This window comes from Saccopteryx bilineata, chromosome 1 (genome assembly GCF_036850765.1).
Source record: "Saccopteryx bilineata isolate mSacBil1 chromosome 1, mSacBil1_pri_phased_curated, whole genome shotgun sequence".
NCBI lineage: Eukaryota > Metazoa > Chordata > Mammalia > Chiroptera > Emballonuridae > Saccopteryx > Saccopteryx bilineata.
Window position 1 is genome coordinate 239,207,024 of NC_089490.1, and position 23,353 is coordinate 239,230,376.

At 41.0% G+C, this 23,353-nt stretch overlaps 1 protein-coding gene across 6 annotated transcripts in view; it reads left to right on the top strand.

Moving 5' to 3' along the window:
* The window catches only part of PTPRC (protein tyrosine phosphatase receptor type C), a 107,000-nt gene that overhangs the window by 65,705 nt on the left and 17,942 nt on the right, over window positions 1–23,353 (top strand). For all 6 annotated transcript variants that reach the window (XM_066238631.1, XM_066238639.1, XM_066238648.1 and 3 more), the window contains 14 exons: window positions 9,520–9,672; window positions 11,181–11,392; window positions 14,266–14,326; window positions 15,886–15,994; window positions 16,226–16,260; window positions 16,512–16,621; window positions 17,581–17,671; window positions 17,762–17,838; window positions 18,800–18,836; window positions 18,931–19,028; window positions 19,747–19,872; window positions 20,622–20,779; window positions 20,930–21,065; window positions 22,550–22,699. In XM_066238631.1, coding sequence (XP_066094728.1) covers window positions 9,520–9,672; window positions 11,181–11,392; window positions 14,266–14,326; window positions 15,886–15,994; window positions 16,226–16,260; window positions 16,512–16,621; window positions 17,581–17,671; window positions 17,762–17,838; window positions 18,800–18,836; window positions 18,931–19,028; window positions 19,747–19,872; window positions 20,622–20,779; window positions 20,930–21,065; window positions 22,550–22,699 — 1,553 coding nt within the window. The remainder of the gene's footprint in view (window positions 1–9,519; window positions 9,673–11,180; window positions 11,393–14,265; window positions 14,327–15,885; window positions 15,995–16,225; window positions 16,261–16,511; window positions 16,622–17,580; window positions 17,672–17,761; window positions 17,839–18,799; window positions 18,837–18,930; window positions 19,029–19,746; window positions 19,873–20,621; window positions 20,780–20,929; window positions 21,066–22,549; window positions 22,700–23,353) is intronic.

The window sequence follows — 23,353 nt, forward strand, 5'->3', positions numbered from 1 at the left end:
GCAATGGCTCTCGAAAAATGCATCTTTCAAAATTAAATCAACAGTTTGACTTTTGTCAAGCAGGCTATGATAAAAGCCCCATACATAAAAGCTATTTTGATATGGCATGGTTGTGAGGTCCTTTGTGCAGATATAAGGAATTAAGTCACCGAATTAAAGCCAGATTGATCCAGAGAATGGGTCCTTGACCCTTGGATGGCGGCTGAGTTCAAGCCTGTCATTGTCCTAGCCGCCAGGTTCCACAGAAGAAGCTGGCAGACGCCATGAGTCAGAGGTGCCACCTGCCCCTCTCTGGAGCTCACACCTTTCCTGCCCTCAAAGAGAGTTCTTCTTCAAGACAGGGCAGAACTCGATCGGTGGTCCTAAGTCAGTTAACCCCAGCTTTGAGGACTTCTGAGAAGTAGACACCAAACCAGGCTAGAACAGACACTTTTTTTTCCTCACTGGTGAGCATCCCAGGGTGAGGTGGAGACATTGGATAAATAATGGAGACTAGCAACTTGCACATGTTGGAACTTCCCTTATACAGTGTCTGCATGTCCAGCTCAACCAGGGGAGTGGGGAATGAGTCCCCGACACTAGGAGAAAGCTCAGCCCCACTGCAGAACCTTGTCCCTCACCCACACTGGACAGCAGGCATGGTGGTGTAGACTAGAGCAGAGACCCCAGACCTCCGTGCCTGGTCCCATCCTGGCTCGTTCTTCCTTTCCGATGAAACCATGGACAGGTTGCTTCCAGTCTCTGTGGGTTAGTTGTCTCATCTTTAAAGTCAGATGAGGGGATGGTTAGTTAATTCACCCCCCCCCTTAAAACGGTGCTTGGCACATAGAGTGATCTCTGCATTATTATTATTATTTTTTAATAATTTTATTTTTTTAATGGGGTGACATCAATAAATCAGGATACATATATTCAAAGATAACAAGTCCAGGTTATCTTGTCGTTCAATTATGTTGCATTCCCACCACCCAAAGTCAGATTGTCCTCTGTCACCTTCTATCTTGTTTTCTTTGTGCCCCTCCCCACCCCCTTTCCCTCTCCCATTCCCCCCTCCCCCCTGTAACCACCACATTCTTATCAATGTCTCTTAGTTTCACTGTTATGTCCCACCTACGTATGGAATAATACATTTCCTGGTTTTTTCTGATTTACTTATTTCGCTTCGTATCATGTTATCAAGATCCCACCATTTTGCTGTAAATGTTCCGATGTCATCATTTCTTATGGCTGAGTAGTATTCCATAGTGTATATGTGCCACATCTTCTTTATCCAGTCATCTATTGATGGGCTTTTTGGTTGTCTCCATGTCCTGGCCACTGTGAACAATGCTGCAATAAACATGGGGCTGCATGTGTCTTTACATATCAATATTTCTGAGTTTTTGGGATATATACCCAGTAGAGGGATTGCTGGGTCATAAGGTAGTTCTATTTTCAGTTTTTTGAGGAACCACCATACTTTCTTCCATAATGGTTGTACTACTTTACATTCCCACCAACAGTGGATGAGGGTTCCTTTTTCTCCACAGCCTCTCCAACATTTGCTATTACCTGTCTTGCTAATAACAGCTAATCGAACAGGTGTGAGGTGGTATCTCATTGCCGTTTTGATTTGCATTTCTCTAATAGCTAAAGAAGATGAGCATCTTTTCATATATCTGTTGGCCATTTGTATTTCTTCCTGGGAGAAGTGTCTATTCATATCCTCTTCCCATTTTTTTATTGGATTGTTTGTTTGTTTGTTGTTGAGTTTTATGAGTTCTTTGTATATTTTGGATATTAGGCCCTTATCTGAGCTGTCGTTTGAAAATATCATTTCCCATTTAGTTGGCTTTCTGTTTATTTTGTTATCAGTTTCTCTTGCTGAGCAAAAACTTCTTAGTCTGATGTAGTCCCATTCATTAATTTTTGCCTTCACTTCTCTTGCCTGTGGAGTCAAATTCATAAAATGCTCTTTAAAACCCAGGTCCATGTCTTCTTCTATGTACTTAATTGTTTCAGGCCTTATGTTTAGATCTTTGATCCATTTTGAGTTAATTTTTGTACAGGGGAAGAGACTATAGTCCAGCTTCATTCTTTTGCATGTGGCTTTCCAGTTTTCCCAGCACCATTTATTGAAGAGGCTTTCTTTTCTCCATTGTGTGTTGTTGGCCCCTTTATCAAAAATTATTTGACTATATATATGTGGTTTTATTTCTGGACTTTCTATTCTGTTCCATTGGTCTGAGTGTCTATTTTTCTGCCAATACCATGCTGTTTTGATTGTCGTGGCCCTATAATAGAGTTTGAAGTCAGGTATTGTAATGCCCCCAGCTTCATTCTTTTTCTTTAGGATTGCTTCGGCTATTCGGGGTTTTTTATAGTTCCATATAAATCTGATGATTTTTTGCTCTATTTCTTTAAAAAACGTCATTGGAAGTTTGATGGGAATTGCATTAAATTTGTATATTGCTTTGGGTAATATAGCCATCTTGATTATATTTATTCTTCCTAGCCAAGAACAAGGTATATTCTTCCATCTCATTATATCTTTTTCGATTTCCCTTAACAATGGTTTATAGTTTTCATTATATAAGTCCTTTACATTCTTTGTTATGTTTATTCCTAAGTATTTTATTTTTTTGTTGCAATCGTGAAGGGGATTATTCTTTTGAGTTCCTTCTCAGTTGTTTCATTGTTGGCATATAGAAAGGCTATTGACTTCTGTATGTCAATTTTGTATCCTGCGACCTTACTGTATTGGCTTATTGTTTCTAGTAGTTTTTTGTGGATTCTTTGGGGTTTTCGATATATAGGATCATATCATCTGCAAAAAGTGATACCTTTACTTCTTCTTTTCCGATATGGATGCCTTTTATTTCTTTGTCTTGTCTGATTGCTCTGGCTAGAACCTCTAGTACCACATTAAATAAGAGTGGAGAGAGTGGACAACCCTGTCTTGTTCCTGATTTAAGGGGGAAAGCCTTCAGTTTAGTGCCATTTAATATGATGTTAGCTGATGGTTTATCATATATGGCCTTTATCATGCTGAAATATTTTCCTTCTATACCCATTTTGTTGAGAGTCTTAAACATAAAATTGTGTTGTATTTTATCGAAAGTCATTCCTGCATCTATTGATAAGATCATGTGGTTTTTGTTCTTTGTTTTGTTGATATGGTATATTATGTTAACCATTTTACGTATGTTGAACCATCCTTGAGATTCTGGGATGAATCCCACTCGATCATGATGTATTATTTTTTTAATATGTTGTTGTATTCAATTTGCTAGTATTTTGTTTAGTATTTTAGCATCTGTATTCATTAGAGATATTGGTCTGTAGTTTTCTTTTTTTGTGCCATCCTTGCCTGGTTTTGGTATGAGGGTTATGTTGGCCTCATAAAATGTGTTTGGAAGTATTGCTTCTTCTTCAATTTTTTGGAAGACTTTCAGTAGAACCAAGTCTTCTTTGAATGTTGATAAAATTTGCTGGTATAGCCGTCAGGGCCTGGACTTTTATTTTTAGGGAGGTTTTTAATGGTTTTTTCTATTTCTTCTCTACTGATAGGTCTGTTTAGGCTTTCTGCTTCTTCTTGACTCAGTCTAGGAAGGTTGTATTTTCTAGGAATGTATCCATTTCTTCTAGGTTGTTGAATTTAGTGGCATAAAGTTTTTCATAGTATTCTACAATAATTCTTTGTATATCTACGGTGTCCGTGGTGATTTCTCCTCTTTCATTTTGGATTTTGTTTATATGAGTTCTTTCTCTTTTTTCTTTGGTAAGTCTTGCCAAGGGTTTGTCAATTTTGTTGATCTTTTCAAAGAACCAGCTCCTTGTTCTATTAATTTTTTCTATAGTTTTTCTGTTCTCTAATTCATTTATTTCTGCTCTGATTTTTATTATCTCCTTTCTTCGGCTGGTTTTGTGTTGTCTTTGTTCTTCTTTTTCTAGTTCCTTAAGGTGGGAAGTTAAGTGGTTCACTTGGGCTCTCTCTTGTTTGTTCATATATGCCTGAAGTGATATGAACTTCCCTCTTATCACTGCTTTTGCTGCATCCAATAGATTCTGATATGTCGTATTATCATTTTCATTAGTCTGTATATATCTTTTGATCTCTGCACTTATTTCTTCTTTGACCCATTCATTTTTTAAAAGTATATTGTTTAGTTTCCACATTTTTGTGGGATTTTTTTCTTCTTTTTTGCAGTTGAATTCTAGTTTCAAGGCTTTATGATCAGAAAATATGCTTGGTACAACTTCAATTTTTCTGAATTTGCTGATGTTGTTTTTGTGGCCCAACATATGGTCAATTCTTGAGAATGATCCATGTACACTGGAGAAAAATGTATACTCAGTCACTTTGGGATGAAATGTCCTGTAGATGTCTATCATATCCAGGTGCTCTAGTGTTTTGTTTAAGGCCACTATGTCTTTATTGATTCTCTGTTTGGATGACCGATCTAGAGCCGTCAGCGGTGTATTGAGGTCTCCAAGTATGATTGTGTTTTTGTCAGTTTTTGTTTTAAGATCAATAAGTAGCTGTCTTATATATTTTGGTGCTCCTTGGTTTGGTGCATATATATTAAGAATTGTTATGTCTTCTTGATTCAGTGTTCCCTTAGCCATTATGAAATGGCCATTTTTGTCTCTGAGTACTTTTCCTGTCTTGTAGTCAGCATTATCTGATATGAGTATTGCGACACCTGCTTTTTTTTGGATGTTATTTGCTTGGAGTATTGTTTTCCAGCCTTTCACTTTGAATTTGTTTTTATCCTTGTTACTTAGATGAGTTTCCTGTAGGCAGCATACAGTTGGATTTTCTTTTTTAATCCATTCTGCTACTCTGTGCCTTTTTATTGGTGAGTTTAATCCGTTTACATTTAGTGTAATTATTGATACTTGTGAGTTCCCTATTGCCATTTTATATCTTGCTTTCTGTTAGTTTTGTGTCTTGTTTGATCCTTCTCTTTCGTTTTTCTATCTTTTGTTTTTATTTGGTTGTATTCCATACATCTTTCCTCCGTTGCTATCTTTTTTATCTCATGTGCTTCTGTGGTGGTTTTTTCAATGGTGGTTACCTTTGAGTAATGAAAAGGGTCCCTACCCTGTTCATTGTAGCGAACTATTTTGTGAGTACTTTTGCACTCCATCGTCCTTTGCTACTGTTAATCTCCATCTTCTCCCCCTCTTTTTGTTGTTGTCACAGTTTAAATTTGGTTTTATTGTGTTCTTCTTGGAGCTTTTACTTGTGGCTCTGTTTTTTTTTTTTTTTTTTTTTGTTCTTTGTATCTGATTGGAGAACCCCCTTTAGTAATTCCTGGAGTGGGGGTTTTCTGATGATAAATTCCCTTATCTTTTCTGTATCTGTGAATGTTTTTATTTCTCCTTCATATTTGAAGGATAGCTTTGATGGGTATAGTATTCGTGGCTGAAAGTTCCTCTCTTTCAGGACTTTAAATATTGGGGTCCACTCTCTTCTAGCTTGTAGAGTTTCTGCTGAGAAATCTGATGATAATCTAATGGGCCTTCCTTTATATGTTGTATTCTTCTTTTCCTTGGCTGCCTTGAGAATTTTTTCTTTGCTGTTGGTTTGTGTCAATTTCATTATGATATGCCTTGGAGTAGGTTTGTTGGGCTTAAGAAAACTCGGAGTTCTGTTTACTTCTTGAACTTGAGGCTTTAGTTCTTTCCACAGGCTTGGGAAGTTCTCATCTATTATTTGTTTGAGTATGTTCTCCATTCCATTTTCTCTCTCTTCTCCCTCTGATATACCTATTATTCTTATGTTATTCTTTTTGATGGAGTCAGATAGTTCTTGTAGGGCTATCTCATTTTTTTAAATTTTTGAGTCTCTTTCTTCTTCTCTCTGTTGTGCCTCAAGTTGCTTGTCTTCTATTTCACTAATCCTCTCTTCTATCTGACCTGTTCTATTAGCTAAGCTTGTTACTTCGTTTTTCAGCTCGTGAATTGAGTTTTTCATCTCTGATTTTTTTTTATAGTTTCAATTTCCTTGGACATATATTCTTTGTGTTCATTGAGTTGTTTTCTGAGCTCCCTAAATTGCCTTTCTGTGTTTTCTTGTATATCTCGGAGGATTTTTAGGATTTCTATCTTGAATTCTCTGTCATTTAGCTCCAAGGTTTCCAATATATTAAATTTTTTCTCCATAGATTTTTCCTCATCTATCTGTGTTACCTCTCTTTCTTTTGTATCCATGATATTCGATTTTCTCTTCCTTACTGGCATCTGAGGGTGGTTTTGTTGATAGTATTAATGAGATTTAATAAAAAATAAAAAGTTAAAAAAAATAAAAATAATAATAAAAAAATAAAAAATTGAAAAGAGTTGTTTTTTTTAAAAAAAATTAATAATGAAGTAAAGAAAAATAAAATAAAATAAAAATTTAAAAAAAAGGAAATTATTCCCCCCCCTCCTTTTTTCCTCTCCTCTCCTCTCCCCTCTTTCTTGAGAAAATCTTGTGGTGAACTGTGAATTATAACCAACAATGCCTGTGATGGAGGGCCTGAATTGGGGAAAAGTAATAAAGGGGCAAAAAAAAAAAAAAAAGAGCGTATGGACCCACAAAAAGCAAATAAGGAAAAAATTTGGGTCAAGAATAAAATGATTTGCTTTTAGGTGTTGGTTGTCTAAGAGTTATGATGAGAGGAATAAGAGGAAAACGGAAAAATGGGGGGACAAATTAAAAAATTACTATTGTATTTAGTGGAATAAGAACTAGATAATATGGAGAGCCAGGGATGGGAGCACTGCTAGTGAGTTAAAAAGGTGAAGTAAAAACCCCCCAAAATGCCACAAACATAAGTTTGAGTCCCAGATAAGATAATTTGTTTGTTATTGAGGTTTGAATGAGAGGAGATGTAAAGGAGAAAGGAAGAAACTAATATAGAGGGAGAAAAGAAAGAGAGAGAGAGAAAAAAAGAGGGAACCACTAAAAGAAGAAAAAAGAAAGGAGAGAGAGAGAGAGAGAGAGAGTTAAGGGTTTTGGAGTGCAACCCTCATAGAGAGAAAGGAAGAGAAGAGAAAAGATAATGGGAGATGTAACACTTATGGGTAGTGTAGTTCAAGGAGAGGAGAGAGTAAGACCGGCAGAGAGTTAATCGGCCAAATTGGAGGAGGAAAAAAAGTATCAAGAATGAAGATAAGAGAAACAAACAAACAAATATAATAAAATGGGATAGGTTATAAAGTCTGCAGATTATTCTTGATTTTGAGAGGTTATCTTCTTGCTTTTTCTTTTCTCTCCCTCTTCCTGGTCGGTGACTCTGTACCCTGGGTTCTGCCCCTTTGGCATGCTCAGGTAGAGGTTTGCAGTTGATAAGTCTCTATGGCAATGTCATGTATTGTGCTTTAGTCTCGTTGGCAGTCGAGGCTCATTAGCATTTATAGGCTCCGACAGTGAGAGAGTCCGTGTTCCTGGAGCCTTTCTCCTAGTCTTTCCTTCCTCAATTAGTAGCCTGATAATCCAGCTATGGGGTTGCTGCTGCCTCTGCCTGGATAGTAAGAGGCTCAAAAAGCTGGCAACTCCCCACTCTATTTCCACTCAGCACAGGGCTCTGGGTAAGGCTCAGTCAGTGAGAGCTGCTAGCATAATCAGGCGGGCTTTCCGCTCACTCAAAGACCTCTGGCTCTGCCACTCTGTCCGGTAACACAGGCGGGCGCCCACTTCCGGGGCGCTTGGAGGGAACTCTCACTCACTGTCTGCGCACGCAAACCAGGATATCTGGCCAGCAGTCTCACACTCTGAGTGAATCCCCCAACCGCAGGGAAAATTTCCACAGTTGGAATTGAGTCTCGCTCCGTCCCCGTGCGCGGCTTTTGCAAGGCGCTGGGGCGGCCTGAGATTCCGCTTTGGCCCACACAAAGGCCCCTGACTCTGCCCCTCTGTGTGATAACACGGGCGCGCACTGCCGAGGCACTCGGAGGAATCTCTCGTTCACTATCTGCGCGCGCAGACCAGGATATGAGGCCGGCCGCGTTTCCCTCTGAGTGAAACCATCACCAGCACGGAAAATCTCCACCGTTGGAATTAGTTCTCACTCCCTCCTGTGCGTGGCTTTCCTAGGGCGCTGGGGCTGCCCAGGGACTCTGCCCTCGGCCCACAGAAAGGCCTCTGACCCTGCCTCTCCGTGGGGCAACACGGGCACCCACTCCCGGGGCCTAGGAAGAAATCTCTCTCCCACTAACTGCGCGCACGCTGACCAGGAGACCGGGTAAAATGGCCGCTCTGCTTGTTTTTCTTTGTTTGGGTTTGGCACGAGTGTTAGCTTGTATTGCCCGGGGTTGCCACAGGATCAGTTTTTCCTCGGCTTGGAACTCCGTGCCACAGCCTGGTTCGGCCGTTTGTGCCGCAGCCTGGATCTATTCACCCCCTTTGCCCGCCTCAGTTTCTATATTCACAGTTACCAGAGAAAGCCACCCTGTTTAGGTTAGTGAGGAAGGCGGAGCATTTCTTACTCCCTATTTCCTTCGGGGTTTGGTTATATATTTAGCCAATTTTTCACTCGACCATACCTTTGGGTATATTGCGAAGCATCTGGAGGCTCCAAGTATAAGTTTTTCTGTTTCTGGTTGAAGATCTTGTTGAGTTTTGGGGAAGATTTATCGGTATCGCTTCCTACCCTGCCATTACTCTGACCTGCATTATTATTTTTTTAACATGATTGTGTTAATAGTATTATTTACATTGACTGAAATATTATCGTCGCTGTAACTGCTCTCTTAGGAGCATGATGCCACTCAGATCTTCCTTTGATCCCGCCTGGATGTCACGTGACTACTCAGAAACCGTCAGTGGCTCAGTGTTGTCCAAGTTCACAAGTGCTAACTCTTTGACACCTTTAAACAAGGTCCTACAGCTCACCCGCCTCCCCAGCCACAATCCACTGCCTTACTCAAAATGGTCCTTTTATCCATAATGTATGTTTTTTTTTAACCCTTACACCTACTCAGCCTCACTCACCTTTCAGCCATACCTCACTCAGAGGCTTCTGCCGGCATGGACGATCACCCCATGTCACAGGTGCCATGAATTGCCATTGAGTAACCTAGTGATTTGTGACGGAATGGACGGTGCATCTCAATGTCCACAACAGGAGCCAATGTCCAGGTTCCCTGTTTGGAGGTTAAGTTGTAGGAAAGGGGGCCGCTTCAAATCATCTTTCTGAAACATCGCAACTCAAAACTGGGCTAGTATCTACGGGGGGCTCTGTTTTCCCAAAGAAAGGAAAGAGACCATCTTCACATATGTGCCTGGCCCGACTCAATAGCCTATGTGCACCATGCTGATTCTGTGAAGCCATCCTTGTTTGAACATCGAGTGCGTTTCTCACGATGGTGTCCCGTCAGTCTAATCACTGACCGTTGTGCACACGTCTGACCACCTAGGAGGCAGTTATTTCTCAATCACTCAGTTCGGAGTTGGCTAGATATAAGTTCGTTGTAGATACCACCTTAAATCTGTGGTAACTTTGACTTGCGATGACTTAATAAATGTTTCGATTCTTTTTTTCCCCTAAGGTAAAAAATGCAGCAATCTAACTGGAACCCAATATGATTTGCAAGATTTGGAACCTTTTACATTGTATAAAGTCTTAGTACATGCCTATGTTATCGGAAGAGTGCTACGTGAAGGGAATGATGAATTCTGTAACTTTACAACAAATGCAGCAGGTAATATGCTTTTATGCTTTTTTTCTTCCTATGAATGGCAAGGAGCAAAGTAGAAACATTTTAATATATGATATATCTCTTCATGTTTCATGCATTTGGGAACGACATGGGACTGGCTCATTTGTTTCCATCTAGGGTTTAAAATAATTTAAAGTAGAATAAGTTATAAACTTTTCCTAGGTTCTCTGTATTCTTCAGGTATAATCATAAGAATTATAAAAATGAAGCCTGCGGACATATGAACTAGTCCATTGTGTAAACCTTCAGTCAATTAAGTACCTAACTGACTTAGATTAAAAATGCGTTGTTGCCTGACCAGGAGGTGGCACAATGAATAGAGCATTGGCCTGGGACACTGAGGATCCAGGTTCAAAACCCCGAGGTCACTGGCTTGAGCTTAGGTTTACCAGCTTTAGCATGGAATCGCTGGCTTGAGCATGGGATCGTAGACACAAGCCCATGGTCTCTGGCTTGAAGCCCAAGATGGCTGGCTTGAGCAAGGTGTCACTTGGTCTGCTGTAGCCACCCCCCCCACCCCCCGCTGGTCAAGGCACATATGAGAAAGCAATCAATGAACAAGTAAGGAGACTAAAGAGCTGCAATGAAGAATTGATGCTTCTCATCTCTCTCCCTTCCTGTACGTCTGTCCCTCCCTCTCTCTCTCTCACTAATAAACAAAACAAAACATTGTTTATTGGGGTTTTTTTGTTATTCAGAAATATTAAGTGCAATTAGACATCTAATAATGTCTCACTCACAAAGCACTTACTTGCTCAGCTCTGTTTACCTGACCCAACACCTCTTTCAACAAAATACTCAGCTAGCATTTTCCTGTCTGTGCATCACGTTGTCCATTGGGAGTTCCCTTTCAATGACATGTGGCTCTTGCCACCTGTCTGATGCATTCATCATTTCCAGACCCAGTGCTAGATCTGCTCTGAGGCGAGCACAAAGTCAGTTAGGTCAAGGCACAGAGACCCAGGGGCAAGGTCACCCCTGCCACCCCAGAGGCCCCTCACCAGCCCCGGGCTTGTGAACAAAACTTGTCCTAGCCAAGACCAGACATAAAATGTTCTTAATGTCATTGAACAAGCTTTTGGTTGAAAAAAAATCCAGGTCCTCGGGCTTTATGGGTTTGTTCCAAACCCGAATGTCTGTGAAAACACACAAAACAAGGACACTTTGCAGTTGCCCCTGAAGAATGCAGCCAGGTGGGTGCCCACCAGGCTGATGTAAGCTGGTGCAGAGAGGCGGGCATGGGTTGTACGTGAGTTTCCCATCGTCCCCTCTCCCGCCCCTCCTCCCCTTCTCTTCTCTCCTCTTTTTCTCTCTTCTGTAATTGTACACATCCCCCTTATGAGAGATCTTTTTTCACGTAGCTCTGTTGCAACTTTCTCATCCATACCCTCAGATGAACACCTAAAATTGTTTATTGGTACACACATAACATCGAATAATTCAAACAGCCATTGACCAAATCAGTAACTGATCTTTCTCCTTTTTGACAGCGCCAAGCCAGGTCAATAACTTGCGGGTTTTCCTGAAGTCAGATAACAGTATGACAGTGATTTGTGACCCTCCTACATTCTACCGTGGCCCCAAGACCGGTGATTACAAATTGGAAGTCAAAATTGGAGAGACTGTGGTTAAAAAGGACTCCAAGAAAACGTGTGAGTTTAATGTGGATGAGCTTCAATATTCAACATCATATAACTTTGAGGTAAGATTACAATTTCTGTCATCATTGTAGTATTGCTATCCGCTATAATGACTATTATGTAGTACTTAAATAACTATGACCATGGCTCCCATGAACTTGAGTGCTGAGGTCTATAGCAATCACACATTAAAAGTCTTAAACCTTTGACTCCAAACTTTTCACCCCTTGTGCTAAAAATAGTAGTTTAAAACAAATGTTTTTTGTCAGAATATTTTTTGATCTTTAATATGGTACCAATATATTACCTTTACATTACCAGTCTGTCATATATCATCAATATGACGTTCAATATATTGTCAACATTCTGAAGACTCAGTTCAGTAAACTGCATTTTACTTAGAGCTAAATTATTGCTCCTGTGTCATTTAAGAAAGCACAACATTTTATATAAGCACAATAGATTTTTAACTAGCCAAATCTTATTTACTTTGTTTTTTCTCTTTACTAATGTGAATTTTGTTCCTTTTAAAAAGGTTGTCCAGGAACATTAAGGTTAGAAAATAATAGAAACACTTCTGATGCTTCTGGTCACCAGCGTGTTTTCCCCATGTTAAGTGTGCCTGTACCACCCCAGCTGAATGTCCTACAATTTCATTCGATTCTGACACCATCACCACCAGCCCGCAGGTTAAGGGCTCAGTTCTACAAGACTGTCCGAAATAAGTGTTCTGGTCTCTTTAAAGTAGAGAAGAATTCTGTAAGAGCCATTGACACTTTCTTTTATATTTTTTTCAGATGACTTACCACCGTTAATTTTTCCTTTCAGAGAGGGAGAGAGAGACAGGCAGACAAGGACAGACAGACAGGAAGGGAGAGAGATGAGAAGCATCAATAGTTGTAGCACCTTGGTTGTTCACTGATTGCTTTCTCATATGTGCCTTGACTGGGAAGCAGCAGCCAAGCTAATGACCCCTTGCTCAAGCTAATGAACTTGGGCTCAACCCAGTGACCTTGGGCTCAAGCCAGCGACCTTTGGGTCCAAGCCAGCGACCATGAGGTCATGCCTATGATTCCAAGCAAGCTGATGAGCCCGCACTCAAGCTGGTGACCTAGAGGTTTCACACTTGGGTCCTCAGTGTCCCAGTCTGGTGCTCTATCCACTGTGCCACCACCTGGTCAGGCATGGTTTACCCTTTTTAAGTGAGTGTGCCATTTATATATTTCCAAAGATAGTCCACATAACAGAAATATTTTATTACTACACATCATTGCACATTGTACGTCACCTCCCACAACCTCCGCCCTGAGGAGCTCCCGGCACACTGATTTCTTTAGTTTCTCAAACACCTCCAGGTTTACAGGTTTATTTTCTTTAGGCAACATACTCAGTGCTCTTCTCTCTTCACAGAACTCACTTCTCCCATTTGTCAAAGAGAGTAAGTTATTCTGGAAAATTATAGGTAAAAGATCATATTAAAACGCAGCCTTAAAATTCAAACAAGAAGGTTATTACTGAGTTATGACCCACTCTTCACATCCTCATGGCTTTTCTTCACACTGTACACCATGATGTTTTCATGTTAATTTCAGCCTTCACTCTTACAGTCACACCTTCAGGAAGGAGCGGTTGTTTCAGCTTTGCTCATCGCCATGATCACCGTGTATGGAATCAAAGTTGCCTTGATTATTGTTCACTTATTACTTTTCTTTTTTGCAAGTTTATTTTGATGTCCTTCTGGTAGTTTTTAAGCCATTTATTTCTCATTTCCTATTTTACTAACTAAAGGAAATGAAAACCTTGGTGACATATTGACTATCTCATGTCTATATTAAGTGTCACTAATTTCCCAGTGACTGACAAAATTTAATGAGTGGATTGTTAGAGTGTTCTCATTATTGATAACTTCTAAAGAGTTTATAATTGCCATTTGACAGAGTTTTTAATTTACCTGTTGTTGTTTTTTTAAGACAGTGTTTCTACATTTTTGGTGCTTGAATTTTTTTTTCTTGATGTTATTGAGTTATAAAAGATAATTTATTTTTATGATTCCTGCTTTTTGGAATTTCTTGAGTATGTTTCACAGTTCAGTGTATGAGACACATATATGAATATTCTGTGATGAATTTCTGAGAGAAATTATATATCCTCCATAGGGTAAATGCTTAGTATTTTTCAAATTATTAAATTTGGACTTTTTTTATTTGTTGTCAATCTCTTTTAAAGATATTATTCGCTTAATTTTTTTAAATTAAATTTATTTTTACTTTTTTTTTCTTTTGCCAAAACTGTTACTGCTTTCTTGTTCTTGTCCATGTCCTGGCATATCTAAGTTGGTTTTGCTTTGTTTGTAGTCAATATTATGAGACACAGATATGTAAGCTCATTGTATCTTTGCTGTAGATTTCACTTGGTACCACTTAGTACATCAATCTGTATCATTTTAACACTTGTGAACTATCCCATTAATAGGAATAGTATGGTTCTAACATTATATTGTTTCGATTTACCATTTAAAAATGTGTATATACCTTTGATGTGTAACTCTTGTTATCACTATATGGTGGGTAGTCCCTTTTTAAATGAAACATGAAGGTAGTAGCCTACTAATAAGGAATTTAACTTTAAATTTTGAGTGTTTTTGATAGGTTGGATTTTATTCCTTCAGTTTCTTTATTCCTGTTGATTACATATAACTAGTTTATTGCTAACTAGGCTAAGATTTATTTATGTCTTTTTCACTGTTTTATGTTTTCCTTTAAAAAATATTTGATAAAATATTGACATAACCGTGAAGTTTCCATTTTAAATGAGAGATAACCAGTAAATTTTTAATGAAAATAAGAATCATTATATGGGCAACCTTGTATGTGTTATAATATGAAATACAAATTTACATTGGAAAACTGTTTTCTCTCTTATTATTAAAATTCAGGTCTATTACCACAATGGACATTTTCTTGGACAGTCAGCTCGTGATTCTAAAGCAACAACTTGTAAGTCATTCCTTAGGCATTTATCAATTAAAACTGACCAAGCTTGAATATTTTACCTTCATATAATGTTTCATTATTAAACAATTAAGTTATACATTTTTTATTGACAAAACATTTCAAGTTACCTGAAAATAAGAAAATATGTCTAGACTAGCATTGTATAAAAATACAATATCTTAAATGCCAATTAAGAAATTCAATTATTGAAGGATTGTTGATTCCATAAAATCAGTCCTACAAGGGTTAATCTGCAGAGATGGTTACACAATGACTGGGTTTCTGACCCTGGCTTATTTACTGTGTAGACTCGCTGTCTGACTTTCCTCCCGAGAAGGCCAGTTCCACACGGACAGGTTTCTTGGTGTGTTGGGTTCTGCGAGATACCTGGAGTGCTCGGAGCAGTGTTTGGCTCCAAGTAAGACTCATACATGTATATGTTTTGTGACAAGTGAATAATCAGTACTGACTGTTGCAAGCACTGTGCTGAGAGTGTATTGTCCATCAACTCATTGAACATTGTTTCAGGGATTAGAGAACAGAGACACAAAGGTCTACTAAGGATTCTGAGCAAAGTCCAAACTAGGAAGTGGGAAAGCTAAGATTTCTTTTTTTTCCCCCTCTTGTTCTTTGTTATTTTTCTTTCTCATTTATTTATTTATTGAGAAAACTAAACTTAACAGGGTGACATTGATCAACAAGAGTGTATAGATTTTCAGCAAATATCTCCACATCATTTGGACAGTCGATTATGTTGTATACCCATCACCCAAAGTTTCCTTATATTTGTCCCTCTTTATACCCTTCTCCAACCCCCCCAAAAAACAAAACAAAACTAGGATATCCAGTCTGGCTCCAGAGTGGAGACTCTGATGTCACTAAATTATTTTGTTGTAGTTTCACTGTAGATGAAAAGTCGGACATGCATTAATTTAGGGAAAGAGGTATTTCCAATACACTCTCTTTTCTCCGCCCTTCCTCTCGGAAAGGGCTTGATTTCTTGTGACACCGTGGTGAAAGTTTACATCAGGGTAAGTCTCTTGTTACTCAGAGAATGAAACACCATTGTCCCTTGGTCCGTTCATTTTACACGTCCCATGAGCAACTAAGAAAGTCTACACGTGGGGGGCAGAGGCCTTTCTGAAACACTTAGAAAGCTGCTCACTGGGCATCGAACATGAAACCACATGATTTTCTCTCTGAGAAGTTTAACTGGATTACTATTTGATTCTGTTGGAACAGAGTGGCTGAAAGCAAAGCATTAAATCTACATGACAGTGTCTCGTGAAGGGACATTCTTTCAAGGAAGCGAAAAGAACTGCTCCTCTCTATTTTAATTACTCTCTTAAGATAGAACATATTTTTATTGGTTCTGAATAACATAGGTAAAACTCACAACATTGGGGATTTATTATATTTGGTCTCATTCTAAATTTTTTTATTATTATTTGGAAACCTCAAAATAAGAGAAAATGTTGAAGTACTTTAAAGGTGATTGTTCAAAGGATCCGGCAAACAGTATGACATAATAATCTCTCCCTGCGTGATTTTTTCATTTTCAGATAATTCTAAAGCTGTGATTACATTCCTGATATTCCTGATTGTTGTGACATCAGTTGCCCTACTCATTGTTCTCTATAAAATCTATGACTTGCGTAAGAAAAGATCCAGGTAAGAGTTGATATCAAAATGAAAACAAAAAAATAAGAATAGTGACAACTCCTTCCCCTCTCCTCCCTTCCCCTCCATTCATCTCTCCTTCTCTCCTCTCCTCTCCTCTTTTCCTTTTATATCCTCCCTGACTTCCTTCCCTCCTTCCTTTAATACATTTGTTAAATAAGAATTGAAGGCCAACTGAATTCTGTATCTAAGGATAGAAACTTATTTTTCTTATTTTCACAGCAATTTGGATGAACAGCAGGAACTTGTTGTAAGGGGTAAGTTTGCCTGTGTTTTTAACTGATGAATTATTACCCCTCCCTGCATCACACATTTGTATTCATTTTTTTAAAATAAGAATTAAACACCTTTTATCGAACCAGGACCTCCTCTGTTGATACAGTGGCAACGCTTAGATTTATTTATTTAGTCAGTAAGGATTAAATCCAAGATGTAAATTTAATGACATGTGTGCAGAGATGTAAAAGAGAGATGTAGCATTGGTCCTGAATCTTTACTCTGCTCACAGAGGATGAGAGACAGCTTATGAACGTGGAGCCCATCCATGCGGACGTTTTGCTGGAAACTTACAAGAGGAAAATTGCTGATGAAGGGAGACTTTTCCTGGCTGAATTTCAGGTGGGTGCTCTTTGCAGTGGACGATGGAAAATTTTACTCAGCTATCAAGATAAATCCCATTGAAATGTGCCTCCCTGTTGTATCCCACATAATATTGCAGCAGCAACAGCGAAGCAGATATTCTTAGCAGAAACGTACCGATCCGAAGAGGTAGTCATAGTCGGAAAACTAGCCAGTATTCCAAAATAATGCTGCGTTGTATAAACAAACCTTACGAATTGTGTCACAAAACTGACCTGGCTGATTTTGTTCTTGGATTCTCAGTGATCATCCAACTATGTATTTTGTTCAGTTTTGTTTTTGTTTTGGGGTTTTATTTCTCCTTTGTTAAATTTATTGGGGTGACATGGGTTTTTAAACTATATAGGTTTCAAGTATACAAGTCATCAAGTATACATCATCAGTATATTGCATTATGTGTTTACCACCCAAAATCAGATCATCTTCCATCACCTTATATTTGACCCCCTTTACCTTTTACTGTCCCCCCCTCTGGTAACCACCATACTGTTGTCTGTGTCTATGAGTTTTTGTTGGTTTTCCTTTTTTTATGTTTAAATTACAGTTAATGTACAATATTATATGAGTTTCAGGGGTATAGTCCCATGATTAGACAGTTATAGAATTCACCAAGCGATCACCCCAATAAATCTAGTACTCATCTGACCCCACATATACACATTAGAATATTATGATGTTTTTAAATGAATTTTAAAGTGATAGAGCGATTAATTCTAAACTTCCTGTTACTGAGAATTTATTCTCAAAGGGTGAGATTTATCCTCAAAGTAGTCCACCCTTCATTTTTTTTAAAAAAGTGTTTTTTGGGGTGGGCATAATTCCTCTACAGTCTTTTCAGTGGCCACACACAACTGGTCCATCAGCACACAGTAGTACCTGGGGAAGGGATACTGTTTGTCTTGACACTGTTGTGACTGAGGGACCTTGCTGTCTTCCAGAGCATTCCCCGAGTGTTCAGCAAGTTCTCTATCAAAGAGGCTCGGAAATCCTTTAACCAGAACAAGAACCGTTACGTTGACATCCTTCCTTGTGAGTGCTCGCTGAGAAGGGGGTGTCCAGGAGCACAGGCTGCCTGGTTAGTCAGCACTGCACTGACTTGCATTTCTTTTCTCTGGGCAGATGATTACAACCGCGTTGAGCTGTCTGAGATAAATGGAGACCCAGGATCCAACTACATCAATGCCAGTTACATTGACGTGAGTGACATGCCAACTGTAGGGTTGGGCGACATCTTCAGCATTCTGATCATTTCTTCCTCAGAAATGGCAAAGTTTTAGCAATATTACAAGAGCTGGTTTGAAGTGAGCCCATATTACTGCTCTGAACAACAAAATCACTCATGTAGGCAGGAATAGTTATTTATTATTCACTGTTGGTGCTATGTATAATACAGGATTTTTCTACACACACACACACACACACACACACACACACAAGGATACTAAGCATCAAAACTCCTCTGGTGCCCAGGATATTAGACAAAATGGTCTAATGGACTGAATCGTATCTCATGGCAAAGGTTGTCCTTCTGAAGGGTGTCCCTGATTAATGAGGTGAATTTGAGGCATATTAGATAACTTGGGAGAAATTAGCACTCTATTTCATCTGCCTCTGTTTCCCGTCTTTGTCTTGGAAACAGGAGTGGGCAAAGCAGACACAGTAGATGCTGAAATGCATGTTATTATGTCTCTTTTCTGGAATGGGGTCTGGGTAGAAGTGGGAAGGACAATGCAGGATGATTTATTTGTTCAGAGAATTTGACTAAAGATCCCCAAAGTAACTACAAGTTGGGGAAGTAGGTTTGAATTGTGGCAGATGGTGTTCTGAGGTTGAAATGATAGAAACTACAGAAAAGCCTGGATTACTCTTATAAATTGCCATACCATCACCAGTGAGAGTGAAGTCTGGTGTTCGAAATTGTTCTGGGTGTTGAGCAAAGACACACGAATGTCCTAACTATTGGTCAGAAATGCCGCCTGACATGTTTAGCTGTCAGGCGATGGCAGATGGTGAGCTCCTGAAACCCCCTCCTTGTAACTGAGAATGGCGGGGAGAACCGTAACCAAGAAATAGCACTTCTAAATTTAGCAACTTCCTCTCCCAAAGGAATGACTGAGTGTTTGGTCAATAACATACCTTTCTGTGTGTTTTAAACAGGGCTTCAAAGAACCCAGGAAGTACATTGCGGCACAAGGTATTCTTTTGGGAGGCTCCACATTCTTTCTGGAACATTGCTGTAGAGTGCTTTAAAGAAGATATTTCTTAGTTTCCATCTGTTTACCTCCCAGGTCCCAGGGATGAAACGGTGGATGATTTCTGGAGGATGATCTGGGAACAGAAGGCCACAGTCATTGTCATGGTCACTCGATGTGAAGAAGGGAACAGGGTAAGGACCCAGAAGGTTCCCAGGGTGAAGGTTGAGGTCAGGAAAAGAGAAGGTTGAACAGCATTTCCAAAGCCCCACATGTGTGCCTGACTAAATGAGATGGTCCTCATGTTAATCAGTATAACACTTGATTGAAAATTTTCACCCACACGCAAAGATAAAGTTTCTACATATATCATATATACCTTTATGGACCTGTGAATAATGTTTCTGGTTACCTGCTGGATTTAAATTTGATTCCTGTTTCCTTGCAGTGTTGTTATAAATTCAGTACGTTGCTATGAGACGATTTCACAAGTACTCGTGAGTGCTTGAAACAAAACTTGTGCAACCTTGGGCAGATGGGTGGCCATTTGTGTCCTGTGACTTTAGGAAGTGTGAAACCCTCCCACCCCCAGCCTGAAAGGAAGCACATGCAACCACTTTGGTGTTGCAGACCACGAACACAGTTCCTCTTCGTCTGCAGCTAACCTTGGGAAGGTCATGTTCATGGGACATGTTCATGGAAATTGAAAGCTATTTCAGGCTTCCAGCTTAAAGTGTATCTGTGCTTTGAAAAACAAAAACAAAAACAAAAAGACAATACTAATGTTTAGAGAATTTCTGATGACTAGGTTTTTATTTTATTAATTTTGGTTAAAGGATGTTTTCATAAACACATTTGTTTAAATGAAAAGCTGGACTTATTCACGGTTTATGGTTTTTTTTTAAACTATAGAACAAGTGTGCAGAATACTGGCCATGCATGGAAGAAGGCACCCGGGAATACGGCGATGTCATCGTGAAGATTAGTGAGCACAAGACATGCCCAGACTACGTCATCCAGAAGTTTAACATTGCACACGTGAGTTTGTTTGATCACAGAATGTTCCCGTTCCTGCTGATGGTCCAAAAACACATTGAGGGTCTATGCAGTGTGAGGAATTTAAGCATACCTGGTAGAAACACTTTTTTGCTGACCTGCAGGAGGGAAAGTTGGGTTGCAACAGTGGACACGAGCCTCTTGACCCCCAGTCAGAAAACTATGAATTCCATGTCTTATAACCGGGACACCCATGAACCGTGTCTGGGTTGACTTTTCTCCACTCTCTGTCCACAGTCGGCATTTCTAAGATGAGTGGGCCTATGGAATAGAGTTTAATCAGATCGTTAGTCCCACGTTCTTCACTGGACAAGGCTCCTCCTGTTTGCTGGCCTCCCAGGCAGACGTATATTGATCAGCTTGTGAGAATGACCTTCCCTGGATCTCTCTTCACGCCCTCCCACCAGCCCCATGCTTTGCACTCTTGTTTTCATTTGTTTGTCTTGGACTTGGTGGCGGAAGAGGGCCTGGCAGTTTCCGCCACACACGTGGTATCTCGCTGACCTTCCTGGTGGGTCACTTGTGGACCAGGGAGCACATGCCACCCCTGCATGACATCACAGTGACTTAGCTATGCATTAGAAAAGAAAATGTAACCACGGCTGAGAAAAAAAAAAGTGCCTGAGGAGTTATTTGCACTGCTCGCCCATCCCACTCATTATTAATGTCAGGTAGCGTGCTTTGGGGAAGAAAAAAAAATCAGCTCAAAGAACGTGTTATCTCTCCACTAGAAAAAAGAAAAGACCAGCAGGAGAGAGGTGACGCACATTCAGTTCACCAGCTGGCCGGACCACGGGGTGCCTGACGACGCCCACCTGCTTCTCAAGCTGCGCAGGCGAGTGAACGCCTTCAGCAACTTCTTCAGCGGCCCCATTTTGGTGCACTGCAGGTAAAGGGGGGCTCCTGCCACCGGCCCGGGCCTGTTAGGGCATCGGCCCCTCCGGTGATGGCTCTCTTGCTTCTCTCTGCCCCCCTCCCATTGACTTTCCCCTCCCTCTCCCTGCCGTGCCCGTGCCCTCACTGCTGTCCCCACCTTCAGCGCTGGCGTGGGGCGCACGGGCACCTACATCGGCATCGATGCCATGCTGGAGTGCCTGGAGGCTGAGAGCAGGGTGGACGTGTATGGCTACGTGGTCAAGCTCCGGCGGCAGAGGTGCCTGATGGTCCAGGTGGAGGTACGCGCTGGCCTCTGCTCACCCTCTCCCGGGGGCAACCCAACCTGACCCACTTTGTGGTGGGCGTGGCAGTCTTTCAAGAAATCCAAATTCTTTCTGATCTCCAAGGGGTGGGGGGGAATGAGAATCCTTCTCCTTGCATTTCCTGAAAACTCAAGTGTGTGCAGCATGGGTGGCTGAGGGTGCCGAGCAAGCAGGAAGGCTCTAAAAGATGGTTTTCAATCAAATTTCTCTATTTTAAGAAGTTCTAGAAAACTCTTCTAAAACTAGGCTCTAGGGAATACTGTATCAGCTTCCTGTTTTTCTCTCTCAGAGATGTGAAGTTTATTTTAGCGTTATTGATCCGTAATTTGATTTACTGACTCAAGAATAGTTGTAGTAGAGCGTCGGCCTGGCATGCAGAAGTCCTGGGTTTGATTCCCGGCCAGGGCACATAGGAGAAGCGTCCATCTGCTTCTCCACCCCTCCCCCTCTCCTTCCTCTCTGTCTCTCTCTTCCCCTCCTGCAGCCGAGGCTCCATTGGAGCAAAGATGGCCCGGGCGCTGGGGATGGCTCCTTGGCCTCTGCCCCAGGTGCTAGAGTGGCTCTGGTCGCGGCAGAGCGACCCCCGGAGGGGCAGAGCATCGCCCCCTGGTGGGCAGAGCGTCGCCCCCTGGTGGGCGTGCTGGGTGGATCCTGGTCGGGCGCATGCGGGAGTCTGTCTGACTGTCTCTGCCCGTTTCTAGCTTCAGAAAAATATATATAAAAAAAAGAATAGTTGTAGAAGGAAGTAACAGGTACATTTTCCTTTTGTAAGTTTTAGGAGTAAGATAAAAGCTAGGTGCTGCACTTTAGATGCCTCATCAATTTTGCCAGCTATTTTATTTTTTTTCTGGAAAAGAAATGTCTGAGATGAAACTCTTTCATATTCCAAAGAACTAGGAAAACCAATACCCAGAATATTTATTTATTTTATTTTTTTATTTATTTGTATTTTTCTGAAATGAGAAGTGCAGGGGGAGGGGAGGGCAGAGTCCCACATGCGCCCCACCAGGATCCATCTGGCATGCCCACCAGGGGGCGATGCTCTGCCCATCTGTAGTGTTGCTCTGTTGCGGCCAGAGCCATTCTAGTGCCTGAGGCAGAGGCCATGGAGCCATCCTCAGTGCCCGGGCCAACCTCGCTCCAGTGGAGCCTTGTCTGTGGGAGTGGAAGAGAGAGACAGAGAGGAAAGAGAGGGAGAAGGGTGGAGAAGCAGATGGGTGCTTCTCTTGTGTGCCCTGGCTGGAAATTGAACCCGGGACTTCCACATGCTGGGCTGAAGCTCTACCACTGAGCCAACTGGCCAGGGCCCCAGAATATTTAAATGTTAGCGACACAGTTTTCTTTTCCTTGCATTGTCCCGATGTGAGCAAAATTAGGGGAATGGGTAAGTCCCATCAATGTGATTGACAAGACAGTCAGTTCTCTGTTAATGATCTGCATTTTCCCCTTTGAAATCATAGGCACAGTACATCCTGATCCATCAGGCCTTGGTAGAATACAACCAGTTTGGGGAGACGGAAGTGAGCTTGTCTGAACTGCACCCGTATCTCTCCAACATGAAGAAGAGGGACCCCCCCAGTGAGCCTTCACCACTGGAGGCTGAATTCCAGGTAAGACCCGTGCTGACCACGAGGGTCCTGTTGATGGGTTACACTCGTAGAGTGCTGTTCCCCAGTGCCGTGGAAGTCACACGACTAGGACATAGACGAGGCTTCAATGTAGACATAAGAGAAAGGGCCGCAGTCTTAGGAGAAAGCCCCAGGCGTGGTCCGCCCAAGGCGATGCAGCATCTCGCTTTTGGAAGTGCATCTGGCTCTGCTGTGTAATGGAACCATCAGAGGAGTTTCTGACTCTTCAGGGAGTTGACCTGGTTGGGGCCGAAGACAGAAATGGAGAAAGAAAGACGTGTGTCCCAACCTGGCTTGGAGGCAGTTACTCTGAAAGCTGATGCAGGATGTTATTCACCAGGTGGTCAGAGTGTTGGCATGGTCGTCTTCAGGTGGCTCACATCTAAAAAAAGAAATAGCTTCTGTAACTTCCCTTTCACCTCTGGTTTCCAGTTCACCAAACCTTTCTGTAAACTGCCAAATGGGTCAGTTCAGAGAGTTCTACAAGACCAGGAATGTGCTTTTAATCAGAATCAGAGTCGTTTAATGCTTTGGATCAAAGGGGGAGGGCTGAGCAGGGGGTGGGGGGGGGAGCGTGTTGTAATCACAGATAACACAATCCCACATGACCTGCCACAGGGGAGGAGTAGCTAGCAG